The sequence below is a fragment of the Pseudoliparis swirei genome, chromosome 2, assembly GCF_029220125.1.
Source record: "Pseudoliparis swirei isolate HS2019 ecotype Mariana Trench chromosome 2, NWPU_hadal_v1, whole genome shotgun sequence".
Taxonomy (NCBI): domain Eukaryota; kingdom Metazoa; phylum Chordata; class Actinopteri; order Perciformes; family Liparidae; genus Pseudoliparis; species Pseudoliparis swirei.
In genome coordinates this window covers 23,116,788-23,133,644 of record NC_079389.1, presented here as the reverse complement: position 1 = coordinate 23,133,644, position 16,857 = coordinate 23,116,788, and the positions used below count along the sequence as shown (strand labels likewise).

Below are 16,857 nucleotides of genomic sequence, written 5' to 3'. Positions count from 1 at the left end.
AACCTCCAGAAAATTATTAGAATTAATATTGCTTCCCAAGTTTAAGTGTGAGGTACTTTATGTTTGTTTGTTGACTACCTAAATAGCCCTTTAAATAAATAAAAAGGTGATATTTCTGATATGTTTGACACAGTGAAAATAGCCTGGGGTCAAATTGACCCCAAAGAACATCGACATTAAACATTGAATGGGGTCAAATTGACCCGAAAGGTAACAGGAGGGTTAAACATTCTGTTTAGGATGAAGATGTATTAATGTTCCATATGGAAGAAAACTGCTAAATAACTGCTGAGTTGCAGCACCATTGTATAGAAGAATGTATAAATGTATATATCCGTCTTTTGTCATAAATCTCTATGTTCTCACAAAATATACCGAGAATATCGGTAATATGTGATTAATCATGATTAATCCACAAAAACCTGTGATTAATCCGATTAAAATTTTTAATCGTTTCACAGCCCTAATATAAATATATATAACTTATATATATAATTTATAAATATAAATGTATATAATTTATATATTTATATATAAATTGTAGGCATTGTCATGATTGTTGACTAAATAATCAGGTTTGTACATTTTTCGGGTGAAAGTTGTTTATCTGATGATAAAAACAAAGTTTTTAGTTTTTAGTGATTCCAGGTCACACGAGACTCACAGAGAAATGAAGATAACGAAATGATAAAGAAATCATTAGAATCAAAAGAATGGCCGACTTGGCTCCGGATGATATGACGTCGGCGCGTTGGACAGCAGTCACCCGTCAAGGTCACGGGGTCGAGGGTCGCTTTGATCTGAGGCGCCAAATACGTTTCTAGGATTGAGAAATAATCCAAAAAACATTCGCCGGATTTCTCTGAGCCCGAAGGGGGGGGGGGGGGGGCTCTTTACATGAGGAGCCCAGGAGACACTGGAGGAGCTCATGCAACTTACAGTTACAGGAGGTCCGACCGGCAGCGGAGGAGGAGATGATGATGATGAAGGTGATGATGATGTGATGATGATGGTGGTGATGATGTGATGATGGTGGTGATGATGATGTGATGATGATGAAGGTGATGAGGATGATGGTGATGATGATGGTGATGATGATGGTGATGAAGGTGATGATGGTGATGGTGACGATGATGATGGTGACGATGATGAAGGTGATGATGATGGAACAGAGCAAACGTGGGATTGGAGCACAGCAGGATGACGTCATTTATTCAGCTCGCTCGGCGCGTCCTTCGTCACAGCGCTCCGTACAAAGTGCACAAAGCAACGAGTTACAGCTCAAAGAGGAAGAGCACAGAAGAAGAGAGAGAGGAAGAGGAGGAGGAGGAGTGGTGAAGATGAGGAGGTAACCGAGTAGTTACTGTTCCACTTACATTGGTCCTCTTTTCTGATAAAGGAGGAAGAGGAGGGGTCAAAGTTCATCTGAAGATTGGACAGGAAGTGAAATGGAGGAGGGGGGGTTGGTCCCCCCCCGGTGTCCCCGGTTCACAGACGCATCGACAACAGAGCCGTGAAGGAGGAGGCGGCGTAATCCTTCACAGAAAACCCCCAGAATGCACTGCGGGGGCTCCCAGTTTGGTCGAATTTCAAATCAACACTAAAAATAATAACAACAAATCCCCCAAAAACAGAAGTAAGTCCCGCCTCCGGTGGGAGGGGCCGGGTCCTTCAGCCGAGCAGCACTCGTCTCCCTGAGTGAAGCAGAGGAGACGGAGGGGTGGAGTCACAGAGTAAAACAGAGAAGAAGAAGACGGAGACTCTCTGGGGGGGCGTCGCCCTCTGGGGGGGGGCGTCGCCCTGCAGTGTCGGTAGAGCTGAATGTAAGTTTATCCAGTGTTGGTGGGTTTTCTAAACCCTTTTTCTTGAGGGGAGGGCGTACGAGCGGGCGCCCTCCTTAGGCCCCGCCCCCTCCTTAGGCCCCTCTCTGTCCGTCTACCGCTGGGCCGGCTCGCTGCCCGGCAGCGTGATGTTGCCCAGGTGGAGGACGGGCAGCGGGTGAGCCTCCGTGTTGAAGACCCAACTCTCAAACGGCATCAGGTCGTCACTGGAGAACAACAGGTAGAGATACCTGAGGGAGGAGGAGGAGGAGGAGGAAGTAGAAACATGTTTGAAATTAACGTCATTTTGATTCTTTCATACAAACAAAACTAAAGTAAAAACTTGGCTGAAGACGGTTTTTAGACTTTTAAAGGAGCACTTCCTGTTTCTCTCACACACACATACAGAGAGACACACACACACAGAGACACACACACAGAGAGACACACACACACACACACACACTTCAAAGACCTTAAAGTCCTAACATAAGAAGTTGTATGAGAGCTTCCTGCGCTCTGATTGGTGGTTACGTTTGATTGACAGCCAGCATCGTGACATCCCTAGAGCCGCCACCAGGGGGAGCCAGAGGGCCACATGAGAGCCTCTTCATCATCATAACCAGGACGAAGATGACGATGAGGATTTGATACCGAATGCAAACGATGGGAAAGCTTTTCCTACTTTTAGGTTTATTGTGACGGGAGCTTCCTGTTGGACTAATTTGACTTTTACCTGTAAAATGTTCACTTATTTTAAATGAGACCTTCAAAATAAGAGCGCGTGGTTCAGGGGACTCACTTGAGCGTCTCGGCCAGGAAGAAGCTCTGCTGCACGTCGTCGTACGTCGGGTTGGACGAGTACACGTCCTTCACCCCGGAGAAGCCGCCGCTCACCCGGCAGTACTTATCGATGGCCTGGAGGAGACGAGGAGAAAGGGAAGGAGGCAAGGGAAGAGGTGAGGAGTCAGGAGGAGACGAGGAGAGACCTTCTTTGTCTCGTTTTGACCTTTTTGTTGTTGTATGTTCTTCTTCTGTGGTGCGTAATGACAATAACTGCTCCTTGACGCTTCGCGCTATTGACACTCGGCTAAGCCCCGCCCCCGCCGTGCTTCTGCACCTCCGATTGGCCAGGAGCGACCGTTACCACGGAGACCACGCCGTCGCCAGCCGGGTCGAAGGTGAGCGTTTAAAGGATTCACCCGGGAGATGAAGCTGAAGCGGTAGATGGACTTTGTGACATCACTATTGGACTACATTTCCCACAACCCCCCTCTGCCCGTACCTGCGCGGCCTCCCAGCCCCACTGGCGGTATTTGGGGTCGTGGGTGAACCTCCACATGTACCAGTACGTCTCGATGACCTCCGGCCGTAGGATGTAGTACTTCTCGTTCTGCCGCACGGCCACCGCCTCCAGACCGCTGTCGAACTTAAAGGCCTCCGGGCCCAGCTTCAGCACTGGGGGGGAGGAGACGAGGAGACGAGGAAAGGAAAGAAGAAAATGAAGGAAGAGAAAGATGTAAAAGGAAGAACGTCAGGAGGGTACGACAGTAAAACTCTGATCACGTAGGAAACACAGGAGATGATATCAACATGATCTTTTTATGATGTCAATTAGACTGTGTGTGTGTGTGTGTGTGTGATGAAGCAATAACAATCCTGCTACTCGTTAATTTTTCGCTGAATTTATCAAGAATAATAACAAACAAACACACACACGCTCATTAAAAATAGTTTTCCTTCATTCCTCTCTCTCTCTAAAAAAAAAACACCATCCATAAAGCTAATACATTTTTTTTTTTTAAATGCATTCATGAGACGGATTCAGTGCTTTGAGTTTTTAAATGAAATAAAAATGTAAATTAAATAAAGTTTTTTTTAATCCGGTGAAACATTTTCTAAACGTTTAGTTGGCGTGTTGTTGTAATACCCATCTGGGCTACAAGAGGGTGACGTCCACCTCTCGTCTCCACGCTCTCCAAAGGTAAATACATATTCTGCCAGTAAGTTATGTAACATTACCATCTTTATTTTGGCAAGAAATCCTTTGAATGCGCTGCTTTCAGTCTGCTGTACGACACAGTGGCGCCTCTTGTGGACGAAATGGGTATTACAACAACAAATAGTTTTTTTTCCACCTTTTTCACAAATTATAATAAAAATGTCACTGAGAAAATTCACCTGACCGAACATTAAAGTCATGAAGACAGAAGAGATTTATGATATGGATTTTATATTATGGACTCTCAGGGCTTCCGTAGTTTTTTGACATTGCAGCTGTAGTTCATTGTGAGCACAACTTCTGAAAACACCTCTGTCATGAACTTTAAAATAATATAATCTTCAGGCAGCACTCGTGTGTGTGTGTGTGTGTCCTCCTCACCTGTCCTGTCGTAGGACTCGTGGCAGGTGTGTGCGATCTCGGCTCCCAGCTGCAGGTAGTGCCCGGCCTTGTCGTCGGGCGAGCCGTCGGCGCCCAGCGCGAACATGCCGCCGGCGAAGCACGCCAGGTGGCCCATCTTCCTCTCCAGGTGGCCGTTCTTCCACTCGCCGATGAACGTCAGGCCGCCGTTGGACTTGCGAATCAGGTGGCGCTCGATGGCCTGCGGAGAAGGAAGCGTGTGTGTGTGTGTGTGTAGTGCACATATACACGTGTGTATTAATATGCAGGAAGTGATGGAAACAGTAACAGAACGAGGAGGTAAGGTCAACACTGTTTTTATTATAGCGGTAACGTGGGTGAAGGTTATGAATAGAATATTAAGTGTGTGTGTGTGTGTGTATGTGTGAGTGCATGAGGGTCAGACAACGCATCCCCCCCCACTCCCCCTCCACCTGCGCAGCATCTGCTCCTAATGAGCGCCGGACATCTCCACCGGAGAACATCTGCTTCCCTCTGACTCCGCCCCCTCTCTCTTAAGAACAAACAAACAAAAGCTCGCCTCTCGTTTCTGACCCCGACCCGACGGACGCGCCGCGAATCTCAAGATGTCGGCGGCTCACTTTCCTGAAGGACGCGGCGTCTCGAGGAGGCAGAGCGGGCGGCCATGTTTACATTCAACACCATCAGCCAGCGAGCTAACTAGTTAGCCAGATGTCTAGTTAGCCAGATGTCCAAGAGATTACTGCAACTCCTTATTATCAGGCTGCTCTAATCCGTCTCTTTGGTCCCTCCAGCTGATCCAGAATGCTGCAGCTCGTGTTCTCACTAAAACCAAGAAAATAAATCACATCACTCCTGCACTAGCTGCTCTGCACTGGCTCCCTGAAACATCAATAATCTCATTTAAAATCATTCTCTTAACTTGTAGTACCATATTACCCCACTAGAGAGCCTGTAGTACCATATTACCCCACTAGAGAGCTTGTAATCAGAATCAGAAACAGTTTTATTGCCAGGGATGTTTTCACAAACAAACGAGGAATTTTTTTTTGGTGGAAGGTGCAACATTTGGACATGACAAAACAAACAACAATCAACACGACAGAAAGACAACAAATAATGTGAAGTGTTTGGGTGTGTGCTTCAAGTGGTGTGTTTTAGTTAAAGTGCATGTTAAAGTGACGTGTGTGGAGGAGGGAAGAAGAAGGAGGAGGGAGGAGGAGTGAGGAGGAGGAAGAGGAAGGAGCGGGAAGAAGGAGGAAGAAGAGGTGGTAGTCCTGGGGGTGACAGTCAGTCAGTCCGGGTTCCATTGATGAGCCCGACTGCCGACGGAAAAAACTTTGGTGTGGCGGGTGGTCTTTGTCCTGATGGACGCAGCCTCCTCCCGAGGAGGGACTCAACAGGAGTGTCCAGGGTGGGAGGGTCAGCGACAATCTTTCTGGCCCGCTTCAGTGACCTGGAAGTGAACAGGACCTGGAGGAAGGCAGATTGCAGCCGATAACCCTCTCGGCCGAGCGGATGATGCTCTGCAGCTGCACTTGTCTTTGGCTGTGGCTGCAGGGTGCCAGACGGTGATGGAGGAGCAGATGATGGACTCAACGATGGCCGTGTAGAATTGTACCATCATTCTCCTGGCAGGTTGAATTTCCTCAGCTGCCTCAGGAAGAACATCCTCTGCTGGGCCTTCTTGGTGATGGAGCGGATGTTCAGCTCCCACTTGAGGTCCTGGGTGATGATGGAGCCCAGGAAGCGGACGGACTCCACAGCGTCGACGGGGGAGTCACACAGGATGAGAGGGGCGGGTGGGGCTGCATTCCTCCTGAAATCCACAACCATCTCCACTGTCTTTAGAGCGTTGAGCTCCAGGTTGTTCTGGCTGCACCAGGTCACCAGGTGGTCAGTCTCCCACCTGTAGGCGGTCTCGTCCCCACCAGAGATGAGTCCAATGAGGGTGGTGTCATCCGCGAACTTTAGGAGCTTGACGGACTGGTGACTGGAGGTGCAGCTGTTGGTGTACAGGGAGAACAGCAGAGGGGAGAGAACACAGCCTTGGGGGGAACCCGTGCTGGTGGTCCGGGAGCCTGAGACGTGTTTCCCCAGCCTCACGTGCTGCTTCCTGTCGGTCAGGAAGTCTGTGATCCACCTGCAGGTGGAGTCGGGCACGTGCAGCTGGGAGAGCTTGTCCTGCAGCAGGGACGGATGATTGTATTGAAAGCAGAGCTGAAGTCCACAAACAGGATCCTGGCGAGGTTCCTGGGGAGTCCAGATGCTGGAGGATGTAGTGAAGGGCCATGTTGACTGCATCGCCTACAGACCTGTTGGCTCTGTAGGCGAACTGCAGGGGTCCAGGAGTGGGTCGGTGATGGTCTTGAGGTGTGACAGGACCAGCGTTCAAGGACTTCATGACCACAGAGGTCAGAGCGACGGGCCTGTAGTCATTGAGTCCTGTGATCTTGGGTTTTTGGGACGGGATGATGGTGGAGGCCTTGAAGCAGGCTGGAACGTGGCATGTCTCCAGGGAGGTGTTGAAGATGTCGGTGAACACCGGAGACAGCTGGTCAGCACAGTGCTTCAGGGTGGAGGGGGAGACGGAGTCCGGGCCCGCTGCTTTGCGCGGGTTCTGCTTTTGAACAGCCTATTGACGCTCTCTCCAGGAGGACGAGGGTCGTCGCTGAGTTGATGGAGGGTGCTCCAGAGGTGTGAGCCCCTGATGGGCTGGAGGAGGGTGGGCTGATGGTCTGTGGCTTGTTGATGGGGCTGTGGGGATGGTCTCAGGACTGCTCCATTGTCTTTCAAAGCAGCAGTAGAACTCATTGAGCTCGCCTGCCAGAAGCACATTGTTCATGGAGTGGGGTGATTTGGGCTTGTAGTTGGTGATCTGCCTGAGCCCTCTCCAGACAGAAGCAGAGTCGTTTGCTGAGAGCTGCTGTTGCAGTTTCTCAGAGTACAGACGTATAGCATCTCTCACCGCCTTGCTAAACCTGTATTTGGACTCTGTGTACAGGTCCTTGTCCCCACTCCTGAATGCCTGGTCCTTCTGCAGTCTTAGCTTCCTGAGCTCCGCTGTGAACCAGGGTTTGTCGTTGTTATAACTCACCCTGGAGCTGGATGGAATACAGCTGTCCTCACAGAAGCTGATGTAGGAAGTTACAGCCTCTGTGTACTCATCCAGGCTGTTGGTAGCAGTCCTGAAGACATCCCAGTCAGTACAGTCCAAGCACGCCCGAAGATCCTCCAGAGCCTCACTGGTCCACTTCTTGAACTTCCTCACCACAGGTTTGCAGAGCTTTAGTCTCTGCCTGTATGAGGGAATCAGATGAACCATGACGTGGTCAGAGTTTCCCAGTGCAGCTCGAGGAACGGCGTGATAGGCCCTGCTGATTGTTGTGTAGCAGTGGTCCAGAATGCTCTTCTCTAGTAGGGCATTTTATTAACTGTCTATATTTAGGAGTTCGTGGCTGAGGTTTCCTTTGTTAAAATCCCGAGTACAATAACTAAAGAGTCCGGGAAGGTCCGCCCACACACCGTATCTGTTCGGCGAGGGTCCGCCAGCTCGTGCACGTTCTGCGGCGGCATGTAAACTCCGCCAGGATGAATGAAGCGAACTCACGTGGGAGTAGAAGGGTTTGCAGTGAATGATAAAGATTCCAGGTCCGCGAACAGTGCTGTAGGATCACCGTACGTCGTTGCACCAGCCGTTGTTGAGGTAAAAGCAGATTCCTCCACCCTTTGCTTTTCCGGAGAGCTCTGTGTCCCGTCCGCCGGAACAGCTGGAAGCCAGCGAGCTGGAGCGCAGAATCTGGTATCGATCCACTAAGCCATGATTCCGTGAAACACAGGGCGGAGGATGAGGAGAAGTCTCTGTCTCTCCCACCAGCAGCTGGAGTTCGCCAGTTTGTTGCACAGTGAGCGGACGTTGAGAGAAATATGCCCGCAGCGCTGTACGAGATCCCGCTTCGTAGCCGCATAAGCGCCCCTGAGCGCTTTCCTCTCCGGCAAGCCACCAAGGCATGAAGGTGAGCACACCTTTACAAAATGTCCAGTAACTCCACAGAAGTTAAAAACGTTGGAAATAAATCCGCTGGAGTTGTTCCCCTGATGTTCATGAGCTCTTCTCTGGTGAAAGAGCTCTGGGAATCACAGCAGAAAACAGTATTTAAAACGAAAACAACAAAAAATTACATCACCCACTAGAGGCGTACCATATTGCGCCATCAGGAAGTAGAGTAGTACCATATTGACCCACTAGAGAGCTTGTAGTACCATATTACCCCACTAGAGAGCTTGTAGTACCATATTACCCCACTAGAGAGCTTGTAGTACCATATTACACCACTAGAGAGCTTGTAGTACCATGTTACCCCACTAGAGAGCTTGTAGTACCATATTGCCCCACTAGAGAGCTTGTAGTACCATATTACCCCACTAGAGCTTGTAGTACCATATTACCCCACTAGAGAGCTTGTAGTACCATATTACCCCACTAGAGAGCTTGTAGTACCATATTGCCCCACTAGAGAGCTTGTAGTACCATATTACCCCACTAGAGAGCTTGTAGTACCATATTACCCCACTAGAGAGCTTGTAGTACCATATTACCCCACTAGAGAGCTTGTAGTACCATATTACCCCACTAGAGAGCTTGTAGTACCATAGTACCCCACTAGAGAGCTTGTAGTACCATATTACCCCACTAGAGAGCTGTAGTACCATATTACCCCACTAGAGAGCTTGTAGTATTACCCACTAGAGAGCTTGTAGTACCATATTACCCCACTAGAGAGCTTGAAAATTATTACCCCACTAGAGAGCTTGTAGTACCATAGTACCCCACTAGAGAGCCTGTAGTACCATATTACCCCACTAGAGAGCCTGTAGTACCATATTACCCCACTAGAGAGCTTGTAGTACCATATTACGCCACTAGAGAGCTTGTAGTACCATATTACCCCACTAGAGAGCTTGTAGTACCATATTACCCCACTAGAGAGCTTGTAGTACCATATTGCTCCACTAGAGAGCTTGTAGTACCATATTACCCCACTAGAGAGCTTGTAGTACCATATTACTCCACTAGAGAGCTTGTAGTACCATATTGCCCCACTAGAGAGCTTGTAGTACCATATTGACCCACTAGAGAGCTTGTAGTACCATATTACCCCACTAGAGAGCTTGTAGTACCATATTGACCCACTAGAGAGCTTGTAGTACCATATTACCCCACTAGAGAGCTTGTAGTACCATATTACCCCACTAGAGAGCTTGTAGTACCATATTACCCCACTAGAGAGCTTGTAGTACCATATTACCCCACTAGAGAGCTTGTAGTACCATATTACCCACTAGAGAGCTTGTAGTACCATATTACCCCACTAGAGAGCTTGTAGTACCATATTACCCACTAGAGAGCTTGTAGTACCATATTACCCACTAGAGAGCTTGTAGTACCATATTACCCACTAGAGAGCTTGTACCATATTGACCCACTAGAGAGCTTGTAGTACCATATTACCCCACTAGAGAGCTTGTAGTACCATATTGACCCACTAGAGAGCTTGTAGTACCATATTGACCCACTAGAGAGCTTGTAGTACCATATTGACCCACTAGAGAGCTTGTAGTACCATATTACCCCACTAGAGAGCTTGTAGTACCATATTGACCCACTAGAGAGCTTGTAGTACCATATTACCCCACTAGAGAGCTTGTAGTACCATATTGACCCACTAGAGAGCTTGTAGTACCATATTACCCCACTAGAGAGCTTGTAGTACCATATTACTCCACTAGAGAGCTTGTAGTACCATATTACCCCACTAGAGAGCTTGTAGTACCATATTACCCCACTAGAGAGCTTGTAGTACCATATTGACCCACTAGAGAGCTTGTAGTACCATATTACCCGACTAGTGAGCTTGTAGTACCATATTACCCCACTAGAGAGCTTGTAGTACCACATTGACCCACTAGAGAGCTTGTAGTACCATATTACCCACTAGAGAGCTTGTAGTACCATATTACCCCACTAGAGAGCTTGTAGTACCATATTACCCCACTAGAGAGCTTGTAGTACCATATTACCCCACTAGAGAGCTTGTAGTACCATATTACCCCACTAGAGAGCTTGTAGTACCATATTACCCCACTAGAGAGCTTGTAGTACCATATTACCCCACTAGAGAGCTTAGTACCATATTACCCCACTAGAGAGCTTGTAGTACCATATTACCCACTAGAGAGCTTGTAGTACCATATTACCCCACTAGAGAGCTTGTAGTACCATATTACCCACTAGAGAGCTTGTAGTACCATATTACCCCACTAGAGAGCTTAGAAAATTATATTACCCACTAGAGAGCTTGTAGTACCATATTACCCCACTAGAGAGCTTGTAGTACCATATTACCCCACTAGAGAGCTTGTAGTACCATATTACCCCACTAGAGAGCTTGTAGTACCATATTACCCACTAGAGAGCTTGTAGTACCATATTACCCACTAGAGAGCTTGTAGTACCATATTGACCCACTAGAGAGCTTGTAGTACCATATTACCCACTAGAGAGCTTGTAGTACCATATTACCCACTAGAGAGCTTGTAGTACCATATTGCCCCACTAGAGAGCTTAGAAAATACCACATTGACCCACTAGAGAGCTTGTAGTACCATATTACCCCACTAGAGAGCTTGTAGTACCATATTGACCCACTAGAGAGCTTGTAGTACCATATTGACCCACTAGAGAGCTTGTAGTACCATATTACCCCACTAGAGAGCTTGTAGTACCATATTACCCCACTAGAGAGCTTGTAGTACCATATTACCCCACTAGAGAGCTTGTAGTACCATATTACCCCACTAGAGAGCTTGTAGTACCATATTACCCGACTAGTGAGCTTGTAGTACCATATTACCCCACTAGAGAGCTTGTAGTACCACATTGACCCACTAGAGAGCTTGTAGTACCATATTACCCCACTAGAGAGCTTGTAGTACCATATTGACCCACTAGAGAGCTTGTAGTACCATATTACCCCACTAGAGAGCTTGTAGTACCATATTACCCACTAGAGAGCTTGTAGTACCATATTACCCCACTAGAGAGCTTGTAGTACCATATTACCCCACTAGAGAGCGTGAAGTTATATTACCCACTAGAGAGCTTGTAGTACCATATTACCCCACTAGAGAGCTTGTAGTACCATATTACCCCACTAGAGAGCTTGTAGTACCATATTACCCACTAGAGAGCTTGTAGTACCATATTACCCCACTAGAGAGCTTGTAGTACCATATTACCCCACTAGAGAGCTTGTAGTACCATATTACCCCACTAGAGAGCTTGTAGTACCATATTACCCCACTAGAGAGCTTGTAGTACCATATTACTCCACTAGAGAGCTTGTAGTACCATATTACCCCACTAGAGAGCTTGTAGTACCATATTACCCACTAGAGAGCTTGTAGTACCATATTACCCCACTAGAGAGCTTGTAGTACCATATTGACCCACTAGAGAGCTTGTAGTACCATATTACCCCACTAGAGAGCTTGTAGTACCATATTACCCACTAGAGAGCTTGTAGTACCATATTACCCCACTAGAGAGCTTGTAGTACCATATTACCCACTAGAGAGCTTGAAAATGGTATTACCCCACTAGAGAGCTTGTAGTACCATATTACCCCACTAGAGAGCTTGTAGTACCATATTACCCCACTAGAGAGCTTGTAGTACCATATTACCCACTAGAGAGCTTGTAGTACCATATTACCCCACTAGAGAGCTTGTAGTACCACATTGACCCACTAGAGAGCTTGTAGTACCATATTACCCCACTAGAGAGCTTGTAGTACCATATTGACCCACTAGAGAGCTTGTAGTACCATTACCCACTAGAGAGCTTGTAGTACCATATTACCCCACTAGAGAGCTTGTAGTACCATATTACCCACTAGAGAGCTTGTAGTACCATATTACCCACTAGAGAGCTTGTAGTACCATATTACCCCACTAGAGAGCTTGTAGTACCATATTGACCCACTAGAGAGCTTGTAGTACCATATTGACCCACTAGAGAGCTTGTAGTACCATATTACCCGACTAGTGAGCTTGTAGTACCATATTACCCCACTAGAGAGCTTGTAGTACCATATTACCCCACTAGAGAGCTTGTAGTACCATATTACCCCACTAGAGAGCTTGTAGTACCATATTACCCCACTAGAGAGCTTGTAGTACCATATTACCCCACTAGAGAGCTTGTAGTACCATATTACCCCACTAGAGAGCTTGTAGTACCATATTACCCACTAGAGAGCTTGTAGTACCATATTACCCCACTAGAGAGCTTGTAGTACCATATTACCCCACTAGAGAGCTTGTAGTACCATATTGACCCACTAGAGAGCTTGTAGTACCATATTGACCCACTAGAGAGCTTGTAGTACCATATTGACCCACTAGAGAGCTTGTAGTACCATATTACCCGACTAGTGAGCTTGTAGTACCATATTACAGGGCTCCAGACTAACTTTTTTAACTAGGAGCACAGTCGCTGCTAACTTAAAATGTTAGGGGCGCAAGCGAAAATTTAGGGGCGCACTTTTTCCTGGGTCAAAATGGGTCTTGGGTGCTCGCAAAAAATTTTTTTCTATTCATGCAGTCGAGCTATTGTGTGCGTGATGGCAACCGTCTTGTCTAACCACCCTGTTTCTGTCCCCAGTTTCTTGAAGGCCTCTTTGGTGGCATCATACACCTTAAAATGAAATTACATATTGTGCACAATTATTTATGTGTTAGTCCTACCACCAGCCTAACAGCTTAATCATTATGGTGCCTGTTTGTCTTCATGAACTGCAAAACATTCACAACAGAACTCTTTCAGAACTTACTGTATTGAGTTTAAACATAATTTGAGAGAAAACATACCTTGAGCATGTGCATGTTGCACTTCGATGTGGCCAATCAAAACATTTGTTGGTTTCCCTTGTTGCAGGATCCTGGCATATATGATTTCACACTCTTTTGTTGACGTATGTGTCCCCATCAATCATGATTGACAGATAAGGAGCGTCCTTAATCTTCTCGTACGTCTTCCGTTTCAGTGTATCTGCGATGATGCCAACAAACTGCGCATGCTGTGTCGTTATTATGCTATGCTTAGTTTGACACCATTCTTCCTTTGTAGATCAAGTTGGCCTTTAAATTGCGTAGGGCAGTTCTTCTTGGCAATGAAATACGCCGTGTTAAACTTCAATCGCAATTCGGCCTCCTCGGCGCACTGGTTAGCAGCCTCTTGTCTTCTAAATGCGACTCTGAGTGGAGCTGCACTTTCATTGCACAGGTCGCACATTTTATGTTTGAGACTGGCGTTGTGTTTGATCAGCGTGTCGTGTTTTAATTGTGTCGTGCCAGTCTTATCAGAAAAGTTTGTGTTCCCCGCATGTTGTGAGAATCGACAGCAGAATGTACAGTTCATTGAGTTGGTCTCCCTGAAATACCTCAGCCAGGTGAACTCGCGCAGCCACTCATCGCGAAAGCTGAATTTGTTGACTTTTTCGCCACCGCTTTCCTCACAAGTTGAGTCGGACTCATTCTCAGGATTTGTCTTCTATAGGTTTAGGAAGAAAGTACGAACTGATAGTCCGCCGCCATTGTCTACAGGAGACACCGCTATGTCAAATCTTTCATTCGCGATAACCCCAAGACCCGCCTCTTTTCACACATTAGCCTATAACAGTGGTCACCCTCCCCTTCCCGCTGTCAATCCCCGCTCACACACAGCCCAGCCTTCTTCTTCTTCTTCTGGAGTTAATGTCGGTTAGCAATCGAGTCATTCAGGCATTACCGCTAACTATAGTGGGCTGAAGTGTAGAACAAGTTTGTCAGCAACAAAAATAAAATAAATAATCTGCTAATTTACTGGTCGCGCAGTTGCGACTTGATGAAAAATTTACTCGCACCGTGTCTATTTTTAGGCGCAAAATGCGACCATTTGGTCGCAGTCTGGAGCCCTGTATTACCCGACTAGTGAGCTTGTAGTACCATATTACCCCACTAGAGAGCTTGTAGTACCATAGTACCCCACTAGAGAGCCTGTAGTACCATAGTACCCCACTTGAGAGCCTGTAGTACCATAGTACCCCAATCGAGAGCCTGTAGTACCATATTACCCCACTAGAGAGCTTGTAGTACCATAGTACCCCACTAGAGAGCCTGTAGTACCATATTACCCCACTAGATAGCCTGTAGTACCATATTACCCCACTAGATAGCCTGTAGTACCATATTACCCCACTAGAGAGCTTGTAGTACCATATTACTCCACTAGAGAGCTTGTAGTACCATATTGCCCCACTAGAGAGCTTGTAGTACCATATTGACCCACTAGAGAGCTTGTAGTACCATATTGACCCACTAGAGAGCTTGTAGTACCATAGTACCCCACTAGAGAGCCTGTAGTACCATATTACCCCACTAGAGAGCCTGTAGTACCATATTACCACACTAGAGAGCCTGTAGTACCATATTACCCTACTAGAGAGCCTGTAGTACCATAGTACCCCAATCGAGAGCCTGTAGTACCATATTACCCCACTAGAGAGCCTGTAGTACCATATTACCCCACTAGAGAGCTTGTAGTACCATATTGCTCCACTAGAGGGCTTGTAGTACCATATCTCTGAAGGAAACAGTAAAAATCATAGTTGGGGAGAAAATAAATGACATTAGTTTTCTTCTCATTCTTCTTCCCCCGGTGGTTGAAGTCTTACCTCGATGGCGTCATCGTAGGTCTTGCGAGCCTCCGTGTCGGTCTTGTCCGACATGAGCCACGCCTTCAGCAGGTACTCGTAGAAACTGTCCCCGAGTCCTCCAACCGAGGTGTGGTCTGAGAAGAGAGGGAGAGGGTTAAACAGTGGAGGAGAGGAGTGGTCTGAGAAGAGAGGGAGGAACACGCCAACGTGAATTGTTCATTCTTCGTTGGCAGAGACAAACATACGGGATCAAAAGCATCCATCGAAACCTGTAGTGGTTTTCCATCCACACACACACACACACTGACACACACACACACACCTATTAAACATGTTTTATTTAAGTGTGCATTAGTTCAACTGAGGAAGCAAATCTGCTTTAATGGTTTGTTTTCATGACCTCCAGTGAAATCATTGTAATGTACGAAGAGCAAATTACTGAATAAATAAAACTAATGCTGCTCTTAGCAGACAGGTGAGTCTATGCTTCATGTGTTCAAGCTGCATTCTCTCTCCTGACCACCAGGGGGCTCCTCTGGCTGTATAGAAGTCTATGCTTCTTGTGTTAGAGCTGCATTCTCTCTCCTGACCACCAGGGGGCGACTCCTCTGGTTGTATAGAAGTCTATGCGTCATGTGTTAAAGCTGCATTCTCTCTCCTGACCACCAGGGGGCTCCTCTGGTTGTATAGAAGTCTATGCTTCATGTGTTGAAGCTGCATTCTCTCTCCTGACCACCAGGGGGGACTCCTCTGGTTGTATAGAAGTATATGCTTCATGTGTGAAAGCTGCATTCTCTCTCCTGACCACCAGGTGGCGACTCCTCTGGTTGTATAGAAGTCTATGCTTCATGTGTGAAAGCTGCATTCTCTCTCCTGACCACCAGGTGGCGACTCCTCTGGTTGTATAGAAGTCTATGCGGAGGCTGGAGGAAGCAGATCTCTCTGTGAGCAGGTGAAGAAGAAGAGGGAGTGGGTGGTGTTTGAGTGGGAAGAGGAGTGCGAGTGTGTGTGTGTCTGTGTGTGTGTTTGTCTGTGTGTGTGTGTCTGTGTGTTTGTCTGTCTGTGTGTGTGTGTTTGTGTGTGTCTGTGGTAATAAGGCTGTCAGTCACAGCAGGATCTCATTAAGACAGAAGAGCTCAGCCTCATTCCTCATTAGTCTGGTTAAACTACTGTTACACACACACATCACTACTACACACACACACTGGTCCCGATTACTTCATAGCTGGAAATGTGGTGACATGAAGTACATTAAAAGTGTTATAATCTTCTTCAAGATTCAAGATTCAAGATGTTTTATTTGTCACATACACACACAGGGTGTGCAGTGAAATGAAAGTGGCAATGCTCAGCAGGAATGTGCAAGGCCAACAAGTACACACTATTTACAATAAAAAACAACACAATATTTACAGTAAGTGTGTGTGTGTGTGTGTGTGTGTGTGCCTAAGAGGGGCAGTTGTGTGGGTCTATGTGGGGGTCCTGGTGAGGTCGGAGTTCACAGTCCTGATGGCCTGAGGAAAGAAACTCCGTCTCAGTCTCTCTGTTCTTGCAGCGTGACTACGGAGGCGCCTGCCTGACCGCAGCAGCTGAAACAGTCTGTTGTTGGGGTGGTGAGGATCCTTCATGATCCTGCCGGCTCTGGTTCTGCACCTCCTGGTGTACAAGTCCTGCAGGGTGGGAGTGTAGTTCAATAGTGCGCTCAGCCGAACGCACTACTCTCTGCAGAGCCTTCCTGTCCTGAGCGGAGCAGTTGCCAAACCAGGCTGTGATGCTTCCTGTCAGGACGCTCTCTACAGCTCCAGAGTAGAAGGACTGAAGGATCCTCTGGGAAACTTTAAATTTCCTCAGCTGCCTGAGGTGGTAGGCGCTGCCTTGCCTTTCTCACCAGAGTGTC

The 16,857-nt window shown here is 47.2% G+C and overlaps 1 protein-coding gene across 3 annotated transcripts in view; it reads right to left on the bottom strand.

The window, feature by feature from the left end:
- Positions 1-16,857, bottom strand: part of man1a2 (mannosidase, alpha, class 1A, member 2) — a 61,321-nt gene that overhangs the window by 17,362 nt on the left and 27,102 nt on the right. Inside the window, exons 10-14 of one of the 3 annotated variants that reach the window (XR_008834012.1) lie at positions 14,979-15,094; positions 4,204-4,423; positions 3,106-3,278; positions 2,623-2,738; positions 1,377-2,071 (exon numbers count right to left, since the gene is read on the bottom strand). Coding sequence is in view for 2 of the 3 variants with exons in the window: in XM_056433633.1 (XP_056289608.1) it covers positions 1,936-2,071; positions 2,623-2,738; positions 3,106-3,278; positions 4,204-4,423; positions 14,979-15,094 (761 nt within the window). In the remaining variant the exon portion in view is untranslated. Of the gene's footprint in view, positions 1-1,195; positions 2,072-2,622; positions 2,739-3,105; positions 3,279-4,203; positions 4,424-14,978; positions 15,095-16,857 lie in introns of those variants that run through there. The other 2 variants (XM_056433633.1, XM_056433624.1) reach the window with 2 other exon arrangements.